Source organism: Pocillopora verrucosa, chromosome 6 (assembly GCF_036669915.1).
Source record: "Pocillopora verrucosa isolate sample1 chromosome 6, ASM3666991v2, whole genome shotgun sequence".
NCBI lineage: Eukaryota > Metazoa > Cnidaria > Anthozoa > Scleractinia > Pocilloporidae > Pocillopora > Pocillopora verrucosa.
In genome coordinates this window covers 8,944,876-8,963,277 of record NC_089317.1, presented here as the reverse complement: position 1 = coordinate 8,963,277, position 18,402 = coordinate 8,944,876, and the positions used below count along the sequence as shown (strand labels likewise).

Below are 18,402 nucleotides of genomic sequence, written 5' to 3'. Positions count from 1 at the left end.
CGAAATTGACATGACCAACAGTAATTTCGAGACTACCAGCGACAGCGTGAATGTTCGAGTACAGTGTAAGTAAACCACCAAAAGTTTCATGAATGTTATCTCTACTGTTTCTACTTGTTGAAAAATATTGAAATCGTTCCGTGAAGGTGAATCTCGTTTCGTTGTTAGATATTTCATTTCATTCATTCTTGACGCAAAAAGCTGCTATTTTCTGGGTAGCTTAGGAATATAGCACTGAAGTACTATCCTTTCGCAATCTCCACTAATTTCATTCAAACGTGACAAAAACATTGGCAACTTTTTGGTCACAAGTTCATGTTAAAGCGATGACCAACCTGGAACTTCAAATGCACTCGCTAACGATGCAAAACTTGTCCTATTATTCATAACGTAGAGAAAATGTCGGGACCCAAGAGATCCATTCAGATCACTGATCACTTTACGTGCACCTCCGCTAATGTCATTTGCTGGATAACTTGCAATTATTGCAATAAGTTGTACATTGGTGAAACAGGAAGACGGCTAGGCGACCGATTCCGAGAACACCTTCGCGACGTAGAAAGAAACGACAAGGACGTATCCAAATCATTCGCTAGACACTATAATCTCCCTAATCATTCTAAACAACATATGGCAGTTTGCAGCCTTTCCTTACGTCCAGAGAGTTCGGAAAGTAGCAAAATTCTAGAACAATAATTTATCTTATAGATCGCCACTCTTAATCCCCACGGTATCAACGAGCGCTTCTCATTCAACTAATTTATTCTTGTTTCCTCGTCACCACATTCCCACCAATAGCGTAGCTCCATTTTCTACATATAAAGCCACACACAACTCACAATTCCTCCAATCGCTCTGCCGAAGGGCTAACGCCCGAAACGTCAGCCTTTAAACTCTTTACACAGGCCAATTTACGTTTTCAACTCAGTTGATCACACTAAATTTCTCTGTAATACTCTCCCACCGACGCAGCACCACAGTTTCTTTAGAAACTTACCCCCTTTATTCGATGCGGAACAGCGTTCAAATGGGAGAAACTTCAATATTTGAAGTCTTGCATTCAGGAAGCTGTTTCTTTTTTTGTAATTTCAATCGTACTTCAAAGAGCAGGTTTAAGAAAAGAGAGTGTGCATACAAGGAATTATTTTTGCCCGCTTTACCCTCACAGGAGTACTGTCTTTATCATAGTCAACCTGGAAATCTTACAGAAGCACAAAGTCCTGTCACATACTCCAATAACCTGCAATTCGTACAATTGCAAATATCAAGGAATTGAAAGTGGTAATTGTTCAGACATTTCAGGATTTTTAACTTTGATTTTAGTAGCTAAGTTTTGAGGCAGATTGGTTCAATTTTGCAAATTTTGACTGTGGGATAGTCTATCACTGCTGTCGCTTCTGAACAGATCCACCAGAATTCAATTCAATCAGTAGATATGTAATTGTTGTTGAAGGTGACCCAAGTGTCATATTGGAGTATATCGCGGATAGTGTGCAAAGTTGCCTGTTTGTCTTTAATTCTTTAACAGATCCACCAGAATTTAACAACGTAAGAAGTGATGCAGTTGTTGTGGAAGGTGACCCCAGTATTACTTTAGAGTGTATAGCAGATGGTGAACCAGCACCAAACATTACCTGGACCAAAGTATATACTCATGGCATTGACAGTGTTGTACTGGGAACTGGGAATCAGTTTGTCCTTGAAACCAACAGAAATAACAGTGGAACATATCGTTGTACAACATATAATGGGATAGGAACTGCATCAAATCGCACGGTGAAAGTAGAAGTTAATTGTAAGTAGATAATTTTATTCTGTTGGTTTTTATTTTTCATAGAATTTAGGATTGATTGTCATACATGTAGTAGGAAAAAATAATGCAAAATAAAACTCCAAAATGGAAAAAGGTGTAAATCAACCACAAAAAAAGGTGCGTGAAGATGTACCTCTTTTACGAGTGGTAAAGGCATGTGGGCAATTTTATTGAAATACGTTGTGATATTTCGAGCAGGGCCTGAAAGAGCTATACAGCCCAGTATAGGGTGTTGTGAGATTCGGAGAGAATAAATGATATTAAAAAAGCTGCAAGTCAGAATAAAAGAAAGAAAAAAGAAAGAAGAGGAGGAGGTATCAGTCGCCAATTGCATTGGACTGGCCACATGCTCTAATACTGATGCATGATCAAATATTGTTATTTTCTTCTCTAGAGACAAACCAGAGAATTTAAAGTTTATGGTGAATGACTCAGTTGTATGTAAAGGTGATGTTATCAGTATCACCTGCTCAGCAGATGGTAAACCTGCAGTGCATACTTATCAAATGTTTGAGAATGAAATACTAGTTAATGATGGAAACAGCTCAGCTGCGGTATGGATAAGGAAATATTTAAAAGAAGGAGACTTCAGCTACAAATGTGTGGCTAATAACACTGTTGGTACAGCTGAGAAGACTGTAAATGTCACAGTAAAAGGTACAGTGTGAGAAGTAGTTGTTATCTGTTACAGTTACTAGCTTACATATGGTAAAAGAATACTGGTGTAGGGTGTGAAGCTTTAATACCATTTTCCCCGTAATGTTGTACATTGCGTCGGCACATGAGTACTTTTGTCGGTGAGGTTACTTTTAATATTGTGTATTAGTTTCACTGTTCTTATAGTTTACATTATAATGTAATAGATTAATTCAGGTGTCACATGTAAGTTAAAAAAACTGACCACCAGTCCACTTTAGGTGAAAAACAATCACAGCACTTTGCAGTATCGTCTTATGAAGGCTTTTATATTCTTGTTTTTTTAAAACAATCCTGTTTCTTCAATTGTTAATTGATGACTGTCTAGAATCAATCCTATCCAGGGCCCCAATTGAAAAATGGTCACCATAAAATAAAAAAAAAAAATTGGTCGCCCCATCCACATTCTGTATTATGCTACATGAAAGTCTAGTGAATCTAATAATACTTTACATGCAGCTGTGCAACATTTTTATTTGCCAAATTAACAAGTATGCTGGCTGGCCGATTAATGGAAGGAGGGAGAAGAATTTCGGTGTATCGCTTAGCCGAGAAACGAACTTCTCATTTGAAGTGAGCTGAAATATTCATATTAAAAAACCTCCACATTGAAAATGACGTCTTGGCTCACTTGAGAATTCATCACCAAACTTCCAAATGCAAAGTTGATGGTTAGACTTAAATGTTGCATGTAATAACACAATCAACGAAATCAATGCGACTTAATCACCACTCACTTTAGGTGTTTGAGTATTAGGAAGTTATGGAACTGCAAGAGGGGAAAAAAGAAAGACAAGGGATACAAGCATTTTTCCTTTCAAAACTGGACCGACAATCAAGAAATTTTTGTTTTTGTTTTTCTTTGTCTGGTGGTTGCTAATAGGCCACTTCTGAGTTCCTGCGGTTCAGTGATCTGGTGCCAAAATTGTGGTGCGAGGACGACGCTAAGTGTGAAGTGAACTGTATAAAGGATTAGGTGTAGTGGTGGTTAAAATGAGAGAAATGAGACATGGTATGTCCGAGCAATAAAACTTTTTTGGACTGGAAATTTGCCCTCACTTGTTGGTAATTTCTCCTTCAGCAGCTCTTCGCAGTTTTTGGTAGAAGAGGCGATTTTGATCTGCTTCATTGTTACAGCTTTTTTGCATAAATCGAAAACTTCTTTTTTTTTTTCCTTTTTTGCCATCTCTTAGCTGAATGCCTCTCTACCACAAATAATTTTTCACTCATTTTCACCATCATGGTACTTAAATCTTTATATTGATGAAAGCGACTTCACACTTAATTTTGGCTCTGTGCAAAAATTTGATGAGTGTGTAGGTTCATAAACATGTAGTTTTACACTTGTAATTTTTGTTATCTCTTTCTGCTCAGGGCCCTCTAAAGTTTATCCATTGGAAAATATCACAGTGATAGAGGATGAAAACAGGACTTTAACCTGTAATGTTTCTGGAGGTCCTGTGCTGACTGTAGCATGGACAGAAGTAAGCAGCCCCAGTCAGTCCAGTGGAGTCATGCGTTATCTTAAAAACATCAGCAGGTATAATGCCGGTGAATACAAGTGTGAAGCTGCAAATGACTGTGGAAATAGCTCTGCCAGCACTTTCCTCATTGTACTCTGTAAGTGATTATTATTTATTTAATGATGATCGAGTAAAAATATGCATCAAGTTCCAGAGTGTTCATCTTGTAGCCCACTTTTCACTCTTTGCTAAGTGTGAGTTGCTAGATTCTCGAGCTGTGTGGCATTCCTCTCACTTTTCTCAAGCTTGTTTTGAAATTAATAAAAAGTAAGGAGCACTTATGAGGCCGCAGTTTTATTGCATTGGAAATTGAATAGAGAATAACGCTAGGTATAGAATTTCTTTGTAAGTGTTCCACTTGATATACCGAGGTCCACACGAGAAGAGAAGTTTATATCCATAAGAAACCATGCAGTATTTTGATTGTTTTAACATCTCAGTTAATCCAAACAAATTCGAGGAACAACCTTCCATTGAGAATTGTGCATGCTTTGTCAGAATGGGGTTAAGGTAAGTGATGTGTTGGCACTTGATTGGCAATATCAAACACGTAAAAATTTATTGTAAATTTACGTTGTCATGTACAGTTACAGTTTTCCCTAGGGCTGGAAATTTTTGTAAAAATCTGCAGTTTATATATAATAAAACATTTTGCCCTACAATTTTGGAGAACTCTGAGTGACACTTGATTGTCTCTTTCTTCTATCCTAGACAAACCTGAGAATGTCCAGTTAATGAGTTCTGCCATGGACGACAAAGCATGTACGGGAGAAGTCATCAGCTTTAACTGCTCAGCTAATGCTAATCCAGGCGTTGCGTCATACCAGCTGTTTGAGAACGAAACTGCCGTTTTAAATACAAGTGTCTCGGGGATGTGGAGCAAGACTTTGGAAAGTAAAGGAGTGTTTGTCTACAGATGCGTGGCCAAAAACATTATAGGATCAGAATACAGCATGAGTGTTACTGTCACCGTGAATGGTAAGCAAAATAACCCAAACTAGGGCTTGTTTAAACCGTTCCATAAGCTATACACACATACTGGGCACGTTCGTGAGTATACATACTCCCAGTTATAGAAGAACATTGACACTTTAGGAGGATGATTCATGAATGATGAGACTATATGTAAACAGCTTTATGAGAAATTTTTGTACAGTTGCATCTCATTATAATATTTATGGCAAATTGCTGTTTATGATAAGCCTTTTCTCACAGGAAAGGGTTGTTGGCCTCCATCATCTACCACGTGTAACTTATTGTGGTTATTATGGACATGTGCATGCATAATGTGTTGGGTCTCATCATTCATCGCCAACGATTTCTAGGTGTCTACCATTTAGCCACATAATGTATACGTGCATGGTCTTAGTTATCTTGGTGTTTGTAGGTGGTAATGAAGTCGAAGGGAATTACACGTACGTTGTATGTTGGGGACTAAAGGATGCAGTTGTTAAAGTGCACAAGCTGGTCATTGGCTACTTTTAAGATTCACTTTTTTGGGGAAGGATGATTCATGAATGATGAGACGACATGAATGATAAGACTACATGTAAATAGCTTTATGGGAATTTTTTGCACAGTTGCATCTTATGATAATATTCATGGTAAATTGCTGTTTATGGTTAGCCTTTTCTCACGGGAAAGCATTGTTGGCTTCTATCATTTACCACTTGTAACTTATTGTGGTTATTATAGACATGTGCATGCATAATGCTGTTGAGTCTCATAACTCATCGCTAACGATTTTTAGGTGTCTACCATTTAACCATCTAGTGTATACACGCATGATTTTAAGTGTCATGATGTTTGTCGGTGGCAATTGAGTCGAAAGGAATTACACGCACTGTAAGTTGGGAATGAAATGATGCAGGTGTTAAAGTGTACAAGCTGATTACTAGCTACTTTTAAGATCCTTTCACATTTTCACTTTTCTTTTTCAGTACCTTCCTCAATCACCCAAATAACACAAGATCAGAATATAACTGAAGGTAGCAATGTGACTCTGTCATGTCACGTGCCTGGATTCCCCGCACCAACAGTGTCTTGGATTAAGCCTGGTGGCCAGCGCCAAAGTATATCGATTTCCTTCTCTGTAACATTTTTTTTAGAGAGGCTTCTTTAATCATAGCTTCGGCATCAGGCAGATAAAGAGGGAGACTCCTTGGTTACTTTGTAATATGTAGCTTACAAAGGTTAATTAAACTGTATTTATAAATTGTATGTTTTTTCCCTAGACAAACCTGAGAATGTTCAGTTAATGAGTTCTACCATGAACGACAAAGCATGTAGGGGAATAGCCATGAGCTTTAACTGCTCAGCTAATGCTTATCCAGGCGTGACGTCATACCAGCTGTTTGAGAACGAAACTGCCATTCTAAACACAAGTGCCTCGGGGATGTGGAGCAAGACTTTGAAAAGTAAAGGAGTTTTTGTTTACAAATGCGCGGCCAATAACTCTTCAGGATCAGAATACAGCAGGAGTGTTACTGTCACCGTGAATGGTAAGCAAATAGTCCAAATTGTGTTTATTTGAGAACAATTTGAAAAACTACACACATAAAGACAGCATTTGCATGAGCGAACAGACACTCGATTACGAAAACGTTGACACTTATAAAGCAGGATCCATGATTGATGGGACTCAACAGCCTTATGCGAAATGTTCGCTCTGTGGCTTTCCATTATTCAGGAACATCTCTGTCGATGTTCATTCTTTTCTTGCACGAAAACGTTGAGGCTTTTATCATTTGCCACATGCAACAATATGTATACAAGGTTATCATGTACATTTTTACCCATAAAGACGCTGGGTCTCATCGCTCGTTGCTAATATTTTTTCGGGTGTCAACGTTTTTGGCAATCGAGTGTATATGTGCATATTCTTATGTTTTTATTTGTGAAAGACAATCGGGTTGAAGAGGAATAAAAGCACATTTATATTAGGGAAGCAATGATCTTTGTGCTTAAGAGGCTGTCTCTCTTATTTCCACCTGTGTAATAATGAATAAGAAATCCTGCAACGACTGTATACGTGCCTTCCACACAAAATCAGTATTCCTCATAATTCCTTCAGTATACAACATGTATACTGAAACGAGAACTGGCGTATAAGAAATCCTGCTACAAGTGTATAAGATCCTGCTATTTTCTTGGCATAGCCTGACGTATACTGATCCTTAAACAGTACCTTATACATCATGACAACCTCCTTATAGATTCCGTACACGACTTTGTGTACTGACTGTATAAGACCTACATAAAGGACCGTATTCGGATTATTTCACCCAGTGTACAAAGCTTGACACTTGATAAGGTTAACAATTCGCACCAAGCAACTGTACTCCTCGAAGAATACTAGCAGGGTGCACTGGTAGGGTGCATTCGAAAATAATACTGGCACATTGCATTCGAAGTGTCGCACTTCGCGACGAAACTGAGTATATCACGAGACAAACGGTAACAATTTCCTATTTTTCACAACTATAAAAGTAGTCCAGTGAATATGGAAATCATATGGAAATTATCTAAAAGTTCCAAAGAACACATGAAACATTACTCACAGAACAGATTACTGCCATGAAATTCGAAGCAGGTATTTTTAAACCGTACCTGGAGTATTTACATACCTCAGTACAAAGATCAAGGCTTACCATTCACGGTAACAGTAACATCCGTACTAGATACTGTTCCTACAGTGTTGTTAGCCACACATCTGTAGACGAACACTCCTCCACTTGCCAATATTTCGCTCCACATCCCTGAAAGGCTGAGGGCCATGGTAGTGTAATTTTTAAGCAGCTGGTAGGTCGTCACTGCTGGCTTAGTATCAGCTGAGCATTTTAAGGCAATAGTATCACCCTGACATGCTTTGCCGTGGATCACAGAAGTTTTAAATTGCACATTCTCTGGTTTTTCTACATTGGGTCGGTAATTTAGTGTACATAAATCAGTGTAAAAATAAAACAAAAATTAAGGGATAATTTGATAAAGTAGCAGAATAAGACTGAACGTGATATGATAAAAGTCGTAAAATGCTGAGATTACTTTACAATGACCCTTTGGCGTTTGCATAAGAGAGGTCTGACTGTATTACAAATTACATGCCTTAATCTGTTTGAAATTAGCGATACCTTAAACCCAATTAATACAAAATGTGCACATGTACATTATACATGTGACAATAGCCATCGTCAGAGTGTATATTTACAAAACATACAGATAAACGTAAACTTTTAAGGAAAAGGAACTGTCAAACTTACGCAGCACAATAATGTTTGCTGTCTCTGTTGCATTGCCACATTCATTACTGGCTTCACATTTGTATTCACCAGCTTGACTCCTGTGAATGTTTGTAATCTCCAACCTGTATCCACTAACACGTTGACTCTCAGGTGTCATCCAAGACACCATTGGTGGAGGAATTCCAAATACATTACACATAAGAGCCATATTGCGACCTTCAGTTACATTCTGATCTTGTGTTATTATGATAATTGCAGGCTTAAGAGGCTGTCTCTCTTATTTCCACCCGGTCAATTTTGCGTCAAAAATAATTTTGCCTGAAACTCTGTTAACAGAAAGACTTTACCTAGGAAAGAACTAAATTAGATTTGGTTTGATTCGAAATAATTTTCTGACTGCATTACGGGCCATAATTATTTCCCAGTCCGTAGGGACCGTCGCAACGTCTCGAAAATTGAAAAATAGGCATATTTTGTAACGTTGTAAAATATTTGATTCGCATAGTTAAGCCACAGAATTTATATCAGATTGCTTAAAAACCTTTCTAGTTTGCCAAGAAAGTTAGAATTTGCCCTCTCAACAAATTTGAAAAGGCGAATTTTAGCATATTCTGACCACTAGAAATCGCCATCGGCCGATGGCCGTAAATAACCTTGATTTAGACGCTAAGTTTTGGGATTTGGGACCTGGTTGACGATTCTATCCTACACAGCCGTTAAGTTTAGACCTTTATAGGCAAAAATATACAAAAACCCCTGTACGTTTTCGATTTTTCAAAAGTTATGACCGTTTGAATCAGCACATGTACGAGCATTCGCGATTTTTTCGCCTACACCAAAATCGAACTACTGGAGCAGATTTCGTCATAAATACAGCTTACCCGCTTTGCAGCCCGGCTTCATGGCTCACTTCAGAATTTTTCTAATAACCAAATTGGTGAAATCCATGATAACTTCAACAAATAGCTAGGTATTGCCTTCGAAAAGAAGGCGGCATCCATCGTGATTCGTGGTATCAAAACAAATGCCGGAATTGGCCACCTTTCGCGGTGAATCACCCATTTAACATCGTTGCAGAGCTGAATTTTTTCCAAAATCAGAATATAAACTCTCCATGTTTGGAAGCTGAGGGAGAAATGAAGGTTTTAGGCTTCTGAAGTGAAGAAATAATCGCTTAAATTTAGATCCAGTTCGATGTTATACTGTTCTCACAAAGGTCCGCACAAAAGAGAAGACCGCTGATAGCTTGTGCCGTACGTTGTGCCATAGGGTTTTGTTTTGTATCCCAAAGTAATATTTGGGCAGAAAAATTTTGGATGAAAAGAATAAATGCTTTTACCTGGAGTTTGATATCATATAATTAATAAATCAATTTCAAATATCCTAAGCTTGCTTCTCTCGGTTCCGCGTCGATTGTGTCCACAGAACAGCAACCTGTCAATAGCCGGAGAAATCGGCTACCAACGTGTTAAAAACTTGACACATGCTTCGTATGAACAGATGTTATAAGTGTTGCTTTTGGTAAATTTTCAATCGATTTCATCAAAATATTTCACTGACTGCTAGATATTATAATATATTACACTATAACAACGCCGTCAGAACTTGATATCGGAAGTAAAGGTAGTTTGTATCTGTAGAGCATATTCTACACTTTCAGCCACCGTATAAGACATTGTTTACATAAGTCTACGGAGAAACACACTGACAATCACAGTCTCTCAATTTTACAGGGATCTCAAAATGACTACAGATGGCTCTCAGCAAAACCACATTGAATTTCTGAAGTGTGTTATTGTGGTAACGTTCACAGAGGTCCTACGTATCGTAGCAGATTGGATGTGAGACTTTGATCTCTTTGTTAACTTTGTCTACCAGATCTTATCTCTCGGAATTTTCCTGGACGCATTGGATATCTTCCTCCTCATCCAGTGATATCCCGATCACACCCTGATCTTTTCGCCGCATTGCTGCTAGCCGGGAGAAAAAGTTCTGAACTTGGTTCTTTGTCAGCTACTGTTCTCTATTGAACAAACGTGCATTTGATTCATTTTTCGCATTTCGCATGTCCACTGCAACTTGGGCGGGGTCGGCCTTTCGCCCAGTTCTTTCTCCAAGTGTAAACCGTGCCGTTAGGTATTCTTTTACCTTCTCTGAAAATCTAACGCTGCCCCTTGGTTTGCTTACGGCCCATCCTGTTCGTAAAGACGAGTGGGGCGAAGTATCCACGGGAGAAGTGAGTGGTGTACTAGAATCTAACGAACAGCTCGAACACTCGATACCAGCGGTATCTATCGACGAGAACTTAAGGGCCCAGTCCCTTTTGATTGCATCATACTGGCTTTAACCTGCTGACTGTATGCTTTCCAACGTCCAGGTGCAGCTCCAGCTGCGAAAAGGTTTCGAACACTTCAACACATCCAAACACAGAGCATTCAAACAATGGCGTTGTACTCTCTGTTTCCTTGCTGCCCTTTGAACGACGCTTGACCACACGCTTTTCAGGAGGATCATAAAACCCTTGAGATTCTATGGTTTGAAGGGACGTTTGACCTTGATGCTTGATATAAATTACGTCATATGGAATGTACTTCCCTTTACCGATGCCATAACATTTCCAAACTCTCAGACCGATATCTCCATATTCGAATCGAAGTTGTGGAAGCTACTAAAATGCTCAATCTTATTTATACAGAGAGTGTTCTTTGATTCGTCTACTATTCTTACTGCAGCTGTTGTTCCCTTCACTGGGTGTTTCGTCAATGCGTATCCTCTGTCCAATGAAAGCTTTAACAACCTCGCTGAAGACTCGCTACAGACTGAAGCCTCTCTGGTTTCGAAGAAGCACTTGCATGCCATACTACGCTTGCAGGCCTTCCAAAAAAAATAAAGGGTTAGCAGGTTCACTCGCGATGATTAATGCGGACCTCTGTTATGCGCGATAGTGCAATCGTTCAGCTTTAAATTCCAAAACGCCAAACTTCGACACATAGACTTACAAGTGGAGTTCTATGACTGATTCTTGAAGAGAATGCAGCTGCAATCCAAAGTTTCAACGGGACATTAAGCGCGAAACATGGCTTTAGTTTTCGAGTTTAGTTCGCAACAACGAGTCAAAGAAGAGTATCGACAGATGCTGACCGCTTAATTTTGGAGGTATTTGCTGGAGTTATCATAAAGTCCAGTTCACCAGTTTGGGAAGTGAGGAATATCTGAAATTTCACATAAACCCACGATTTCTCCGGCTATTGACAGGTTGCTGTTCTGTGGACACAATCAACGCGGAACCGAGAGAAGCAAGCTTAGGATATTTGAAATTGATTTATTAATTATATGATATCAAACTCCAGGTAAAAGCATTTATTCTTTTCATCCAAAATTTTTCTGCCCAAATATTACTTTGGGATACAAAACAAAACCCTATGGCACAACGTACGGCACAAGCTATCAGCGGTCTTCTCTTTTGTGCGGACCTTTGTGAGAACAGTATAACATCGAACTGGATCTAAATTTAAGCGATTATTTCTTCACTTCAGAAGCCTAAAACCTTCATTTCTCCCTCAGCTTCCAAACATGGAGAGTTTATATTCTGATTTTGGAAAAAATTCAGCTCTGCAACGATGTTAAATGGGTGATTCACCGCGAAATGTGGCCAATTCCGGCATTTGTTTTGATACCACGAATCACGATGGATGCCGCCTTCTTTTCGAAGGCAATACCTAGCTATTTGTTGAAGTTATCATGGATTTCACCAATTTGGTTATTAGAAAAATTCTGAAGTGAGCCATGAAGCCGGGTTGCAAAGCGGGTAAGCTGTATTTATGACGAAATCTTCTCCAGTGGTTCGATTTTGGTGTAGGCGAAAAAATCGCGAATGCTCGTACATGTGCTGATTCAAACGGTCATAACTTTTGAAAAATCGAAAACGTACAGGGGTTTTTGTATATTTTTGCCTATAAAGGTCTAAACTTAACGGCTGTGTAGGATAGAATCGTCAACCAGGTCCCAAATCCCAAAACTTGGCAAACTAGAAAGGTTTTTAAGCAATCTGATATAAATTCTGTGGCTTAACTATGCGAATCAAATATTTTACAACGTTACAAAAGATGCCTATTTTTCAATTTTCGAGACGTTGCGACGGTCCCTACGGACTGGGAAATAATTATGGCCCGTAATGCAGTCAGAAAATTATTTCGAATCAAACCAAATCTAATTTAGTTCTTTCCTAGGTAAAGTCTTTCTGTTAACAGAGTTTCAGGCAAAATTATTTTTGACGCAAAATTGACCGGGTGGAAATAAGAGAGACAGCCTCTTAAGCCTGCAATTATCATAATAACACAAGATCAGAATGTAACTGAAGGTCGCAATATGGCTCTTATGTGTAATGTATTTGGAATTCCTCCACCAATGGTGTCTTGGATGACACCTGAGAGTCAACGTGTTAGTGGATACAGGTTGGAGATTACAAACATTCACAGGAGTCAAGCTGGTGAATACAAATGTGAAGCCAGTAATGAATGTGGCAATGCAACAGGGACAGCAAACATTATTGTGCTGCGTAAGTTTGACAGTTCCTTTTCCTTAAAAGTTTACGTTTATCTGTATGTTTTGTAAATATACACTCTGACGATGGCTATTGTCACATGTATAATGTACATGTGCACATTTTGTATTAATTGGGTTTAAGGTATCGCTAATTTCAAACAGATTAAGGCATGTAATTTGTAATACAGTCAGACCTCTCTTATGCAAACGCCAAAGGGTCATTGTAAAGTAATCTCAGCATTTTACGACTTTTATCATATCACGTTCAGTCTTATTCTGCTACTTTATCAAATTATCCCTTAATTTTTGTTTTATTTTTACACTGATTTATGTACACTAAATTACCGACCCAATGTAGAAAAACCAGAGAATGTGCAATTTAAAACTTCTGTGATCCACGGCAAAGCATGTCAGGGTGATACTATTGCCTTAAAATGCTCAGCTGATACTAAGCCAGCAGTGACGACCTACCAGCTGCTTAAAAATTACACTACCATGGCCCTCAGCCTTTCAGGGATGTGGAGCGAAATATTGGCAAGTGGAGGAGTGTTCGTCTACAGATGTGTGGCTAACAACACTGTAGGAACAGTATCTAGTACGGATGTTACTGTTACCGTGAATGGTAAGCCTTGATCTTTGTACTGAGGTATGTAAATACTCCAGGTACGGTTTAAAAATACCTGCTTCGAATTTCATGGCAGTAATCTGTTCTGTGAGTAATGTTTCATGTGTTCTTTGGAACTTTTAGATAATTTCCATATGATTTCCATATTCACTGGACTACTTTTATAGTTGTGAAAAATAGGAAATTGTTACCGTTTGTCTCGTGATATACTCAGTTTCGTCGCGAAGTGCGACACTTCGAATGCAATGTGCCAGTATTATTTTCGAATGCACCCTACCAGTGCACCCTGCTAGTATTCTTCGAGGAGTACAGTTGCTTGGTGCGAATTGTTAACCTTATCAAGTGTAAAGCTTTGTACACTGCGTGAAATAATCCGAATACGGTCCTTTATGTAGGTCTTATACAGTCAGTACACAAAGTCGTGTACGGAATCTATAAGGAGGTGTCATGATGTATAAGGTACTGTTTAAGGATCAGTATACGTCAGGCTATGCCAAGAAAATAGCAGGATCTTATACACTTGTAGCAGGATTTCTTATACGCCAGTTCTCGTTTCAGTATACATGTTGTATACTGAAGGAATTATGAGGAATACTGATTTTGTGTGGAAGGCACGTATACAGTCGTTGCAGGATTTCTTATTCATTATTACACAAGTCCGTATATATCATGTATACCGCATGAAGCAGGAAGGGTACTGATAGTAGAAGGCGCGTATTGTGGGGCTTTAACGAGCCTTTTTTGAGAAATCTTAATGGGAAAATTCACCATTCTCGACTATTCTTACGGGGTACGTTCAGCGTCTTGCATTGTTTACGTGTGATCTAGGTGGAATCATAAAATCGTGAATCATCTCATGCTTCAATTACAAATAGCTGTTAATTTATTTCAGTATTCCTCAGTCACGTGTTGTTTTTTTCGTAGTACATATACATTAAAAAAAACTAAAAAACCTAACATTTGTGTTTCTCAAAAATAGTATTGTTAATAATAATGCGAAGAATGAAAGTTGAAAATCTAATTTACGAAAAGGTATAATCCAATGATTAAAAAGTTGTGATTTATGTACAATCACACTATTCCTTTCACACACATCCCCACACAGAAAAACAAACTATTTGTTCTCAAAATCACAATCGCTTCCTGAGGAGCTGTCATTATCACTTTCTTCTCCTTCTCTTTCTTCCGCTCTGCTTTCGTCAGTGGTCTCTTCATCCTCAAGTTCTCTGTCTAACCAAAAAAAATGTTAATGTTAAATGTTAAACAATGTAACAACCTTGTATAAAGGAAACAAGCATATTACGAAATTTTTCATAGCATGCAATGTATAGAGACAGAGAATTTTACATCGGTTTACATAGTTTATACATTCTTCTGTGCTTCACTTTCATAGTTGGTAAACTAAAAGTAAAAGCGACAGCATCCAATAAGGAGTGTAAAGGCTAAGCAGTATTCTTACATTTCCGTTTGTTCCTGCTCTCTCCTTTGCATGATTTCCCTCCATTCATCGGACAGCACCCATTTAGGAGAACCTGTGGGTGGCTCTCTTTCTACAGGCTCCCCTTTACGAGCCTTTGTTCGTTTCCACCTTTTGTTTGTTGCGTTTTCTGTCTTTTCGCTGCGCTTGTCAAGACAATAACAATATTATAATTAGAAGATGCCGTTGACTTGACTGATACCGTGCAGTAAATCCAACCCTTAAAAAAAACCGGGCAAAAAAGCGCTAATAGGTGACTAACAAATAAACTGACTTTAAAGCCTACCTGACATTTACAGTCCATCATTGCCAATAACAAGGAACAGTCTGGCAATACTGGACAATTTTTAAGGATAGAAACATTTCCATCTTCCTTGCTATTAGAAATATCAGTGAAGGACTAAACCTTTAGTATGCTTCTTACTTGTTCAGGAAAGCTTCAGGAGTTTTTCTCCTGTATTTTGGGGGCCTAGACACCCATCCTCCTTCGCCTTCATCAGTATCTGTGTCATCATCGTCACTAGACATGTGCTCTTTAATTAACTTTGCGAAGGCACGGGACTCAGTCTCATCCTTGACATGAGCTTTTCTTCTCTCATATTTCTATGAGATAAAGAAAAATTTGCTTTTTAGTACTTTTCAACTAACTTTTATTGCATCATTCAAAATGTATCATTTAAGTTATTTTAATGCATATTAACTGTATACTTACTCGTTCTTTTCGAAGATTTTTTCTTATTTTTCAATTTTGTTTCATCCGTTATTTTTCCAAGGGCAGTCCTCCGTAAGTGCTCATGATACTTTTTGGCAGTTCCTGAACAAAACAAAAAAGGCTTTAATTTCAAAATTGCGTGATTGGGGCCTGATTATCTGTTATGGACAATAAATCTTGGTTGCAGTGGTGTCCTCTAGTTTTAAATTGCTTATATAGTAAACTTACGTTGTACAGCAGCTTTACCAAATCCACCTCGGTGGCCTTGGCGGCAAAGTTCATCAACAATCAGCTGAGTTACCTTTGTGTTGTGAGGGCTGGTGACCCTGACAGGGAGAAAATATACAAAATATTTAGACCTCTGTATCTCGTTGAAAAAATTTCTTAGTGCCTTTACTTATTCACTCTTAAACTTGGGTTAAATGTATGGGTCCAAGTCTACATATGAGAAAAAGTGCTCATGGGTCTTCAAGCCTGCCTTAGGCCCCGTCCACACTGCGTCGGAGAAATTTGAAAACGCAGCTTCATTCCACGGTTAAGCCTACCGTCCACACTAATCCGGAGACGAAAACGGAGCTTTTCGAAAACAATGAATTCACGATAATCTTGTGATTAATCCTAACCCTCAAGGATGCACTCAAGCGTTTTTGTCGCCGGTGATTGTTGCGTTTTCAAATTTCTCCGGCGGAATATGAACGGAGAACATTTGATGCGCTTTCAGAGTAAAAAGTCCGTTTTCAAATTTCTCCAGTGTAGCGTGGACGGGATCTTAATTAGATTATATCAGTTCCACAAAAAAGAATTACCCTGAAACCTGCATGATAAATTTTAATTACCAGTTGATTTCCGTTGCACAATTTTGATTCGACTTCTTTCCTTATTTCGGGTTTTCTAGCCCTTAAATTTCTTTCGAACATTACCGATCGACTTAGAATACTTTCAAAATCCCCAAAAATCTGATGTTCAATTTCTAAAATCCCCGCCAAGTTGTAGCAAAGTTGGCAGCGCGCGAAAACCAGGAAAATTGGTGAACATGGCCTTTGGTCAACAGCTTTCTTCCAATAAACGCGCGGGGAAATGGCGCAGAGGTACAGCAGTTACAGTGCTCGTCTTAGTATTATACGATCTGAACGCTAGGCAAATAACAGGAACCTACATGTATGGTACTTTTAAGCTTTCCGTCAACTACATGCTGAAAGTGTCTCGAACTAGTTCAGCTTGCCAGATCTAATTGCACGTCATGAGAACGCGACCTAGTTTTAATTGTTTAGAGTCGTTTCTCCCTACCATTAACCTAAAACTCTCTTCATAATTCGTCCTCAGTGATAAGGGAGAAATCAGATGTCTCGATGCGCAAATGATTATTTAGCGGGAATAAATCTCACCCAAGAAAGCTTGCCATGAGTGATTCTTCTGCCGGGACCTAAAAAAGTCCCGAGAACTCACCGGGTCCAAATATTTTCGCGCGCACAAGTTGATTGAAACTTTCGGAAACGGGCCCCTATTGTTATACAAAATACGTAGGCGGCAAGCTCAAAGTCCTTCCTCAAATAGGAAAGATGGCGGCAAAACGTTGCCAACAAAATCACAGAGTTCCGTGTGTAGCTTTGTCTTTGCGCTGACATTACGTGAATCATATACAATTTCATGCGAGTTTGAAATAGATATACATGCACTAGGTTGTTATCAGAATTTAAATTCTAAACAAGTGCACAGTTTAATTTTTACTCACCATTCTCTTCTTCTGTATTGCCTTGCGGGGTCTCTACTATTGTGGAGCTTGTGAACCTCTTCCTATTACACAAATTTGAATACTGTCGCAATCAGTGCAACATTATAAACTTCCATTTTCACGGTAAAGCAAGTAACTCACGTCACAAACAGGTTGTGTTCAGCCTCTCATGAAAACTCCACAAACTAAATGAAATCTAAGTGACCTAAATTGAGCGGTACCAAGACAAAAGCTTGTAAGCTTTAATCACACTTACATGAAAATTTCTCACCTCGATCAACAGAACGACTGAAAAGTCAGAGCAAGCAGCTTCCCTTAAGCTTTTAAAATTAAAAAGTTAACCAGCGACTGACATTTATTCATTAAGCTTAACTGAGATTTTGAACGATATCATGTAACTGATGTAAATGAGAAAATTACCATCAGGGTGTAGTCTTCAATGAGAGAAATATACATCGTTGTTCGATCGTTTCAAAATGACGCCAACTTAGCAGAGGGTACCACAACAGCAATCCAAGGTTTTCAGTCAAAATTTTAAAACTCACCTGAACAAGAAGAGATGATTTTGTTCTCTTTCTCTTTTTCCCTCGTCCATCAGAACCACTCTCGGTTCCATCTACGGGATGGGAAGAAAGCTTTTCTACCTTGCCGTCTAGGATTTTTACTTTTTCGGCCAGTTCTTCAACCCGCTCGTTTGAGCTTCGCACGGTCTGAAGCAGTTCCTCGATCGACCTCTGGCAGGCAGCAAGGCCAGTGATCAACTGCTGCGCTGTTTCTCGTGAGGATAGGGGCGTAGATCCGCTGGATCGGACAGAAGATGACGACCGACCAACTGAACTTACTCGTGAACTCGAACCGCTAGAAGGGGATGGAGTCCGTGATATTGAATAAAAATTGCTTGGTGCACTACCGCGACTTTGTGCGCTGGAATTCCGATCCATGTTTTTGAAATCAGATGAATGAACACTATTTGAACCGCGGACGAATTTGCATAAGTCGAGAGAAACAGTCTGAATCAGCGAACCTCGTGAACTGAAA

At 38.9% G+C, this 18,402-nt stretch overlaps 3 protein-coding genes across 3 annotated transcripts in view; all 3 read left to right on the top strand.

The window, feature by feature from the left end:
* The first annotated feature begins 10 nt into the window (after positions 1-10).
* LOC131773614 (neural cell adhesion molecule 1-like) lies at positions 11-4,137 on the top strand. The gene is made up of 4 exons (XM_066168883.1): positions 11-65; positions 1,529-1,799; positions 2,208-2,470; positions 3,884-4,137. The coding sequence occupies exons 1-4, from the start codon at positions 11-13 to the stop codon at positions 4,135-4,137; spliced, it is 843 nt and encodes a 280-aa protein (XP_066024980.1).
* Positions 4,138-4,904: 767 nt separating this feature from the next.
* LOC136276810 (limbic system-associated membrane protein-like) lies at positions 4,905-6,958 on the top strand. Its single transcript, XM_066168882.1, is given in 4 exon segments — positions 4,905-5,010; positions 5,973-6,104; positions 6,183-6,533; positions 6,936-6,958. Coding segments are annotated over 4 exon segments (612 nt in total).
* A 6,355-nt stretch (positions 6,959-13,313) lies between these two features.
* LOC131773610 (fibroblast growth factor receptor 3) overlaps positions 13,314-18,402 on the top strand; it is an 88,659-nt gene continuing 83,570 nt past the window's right edge. Inside the window, exon 1 of the mRNA XM_066169163.1 lies at positions 13,314-13,440. Within this exon, the coding sequence (XP_066025260.1) occupies positions 13,314-13,440 (127 nt within the window). The remainder of the gene's footprint in view (positions 13,441-18,402) is intronic.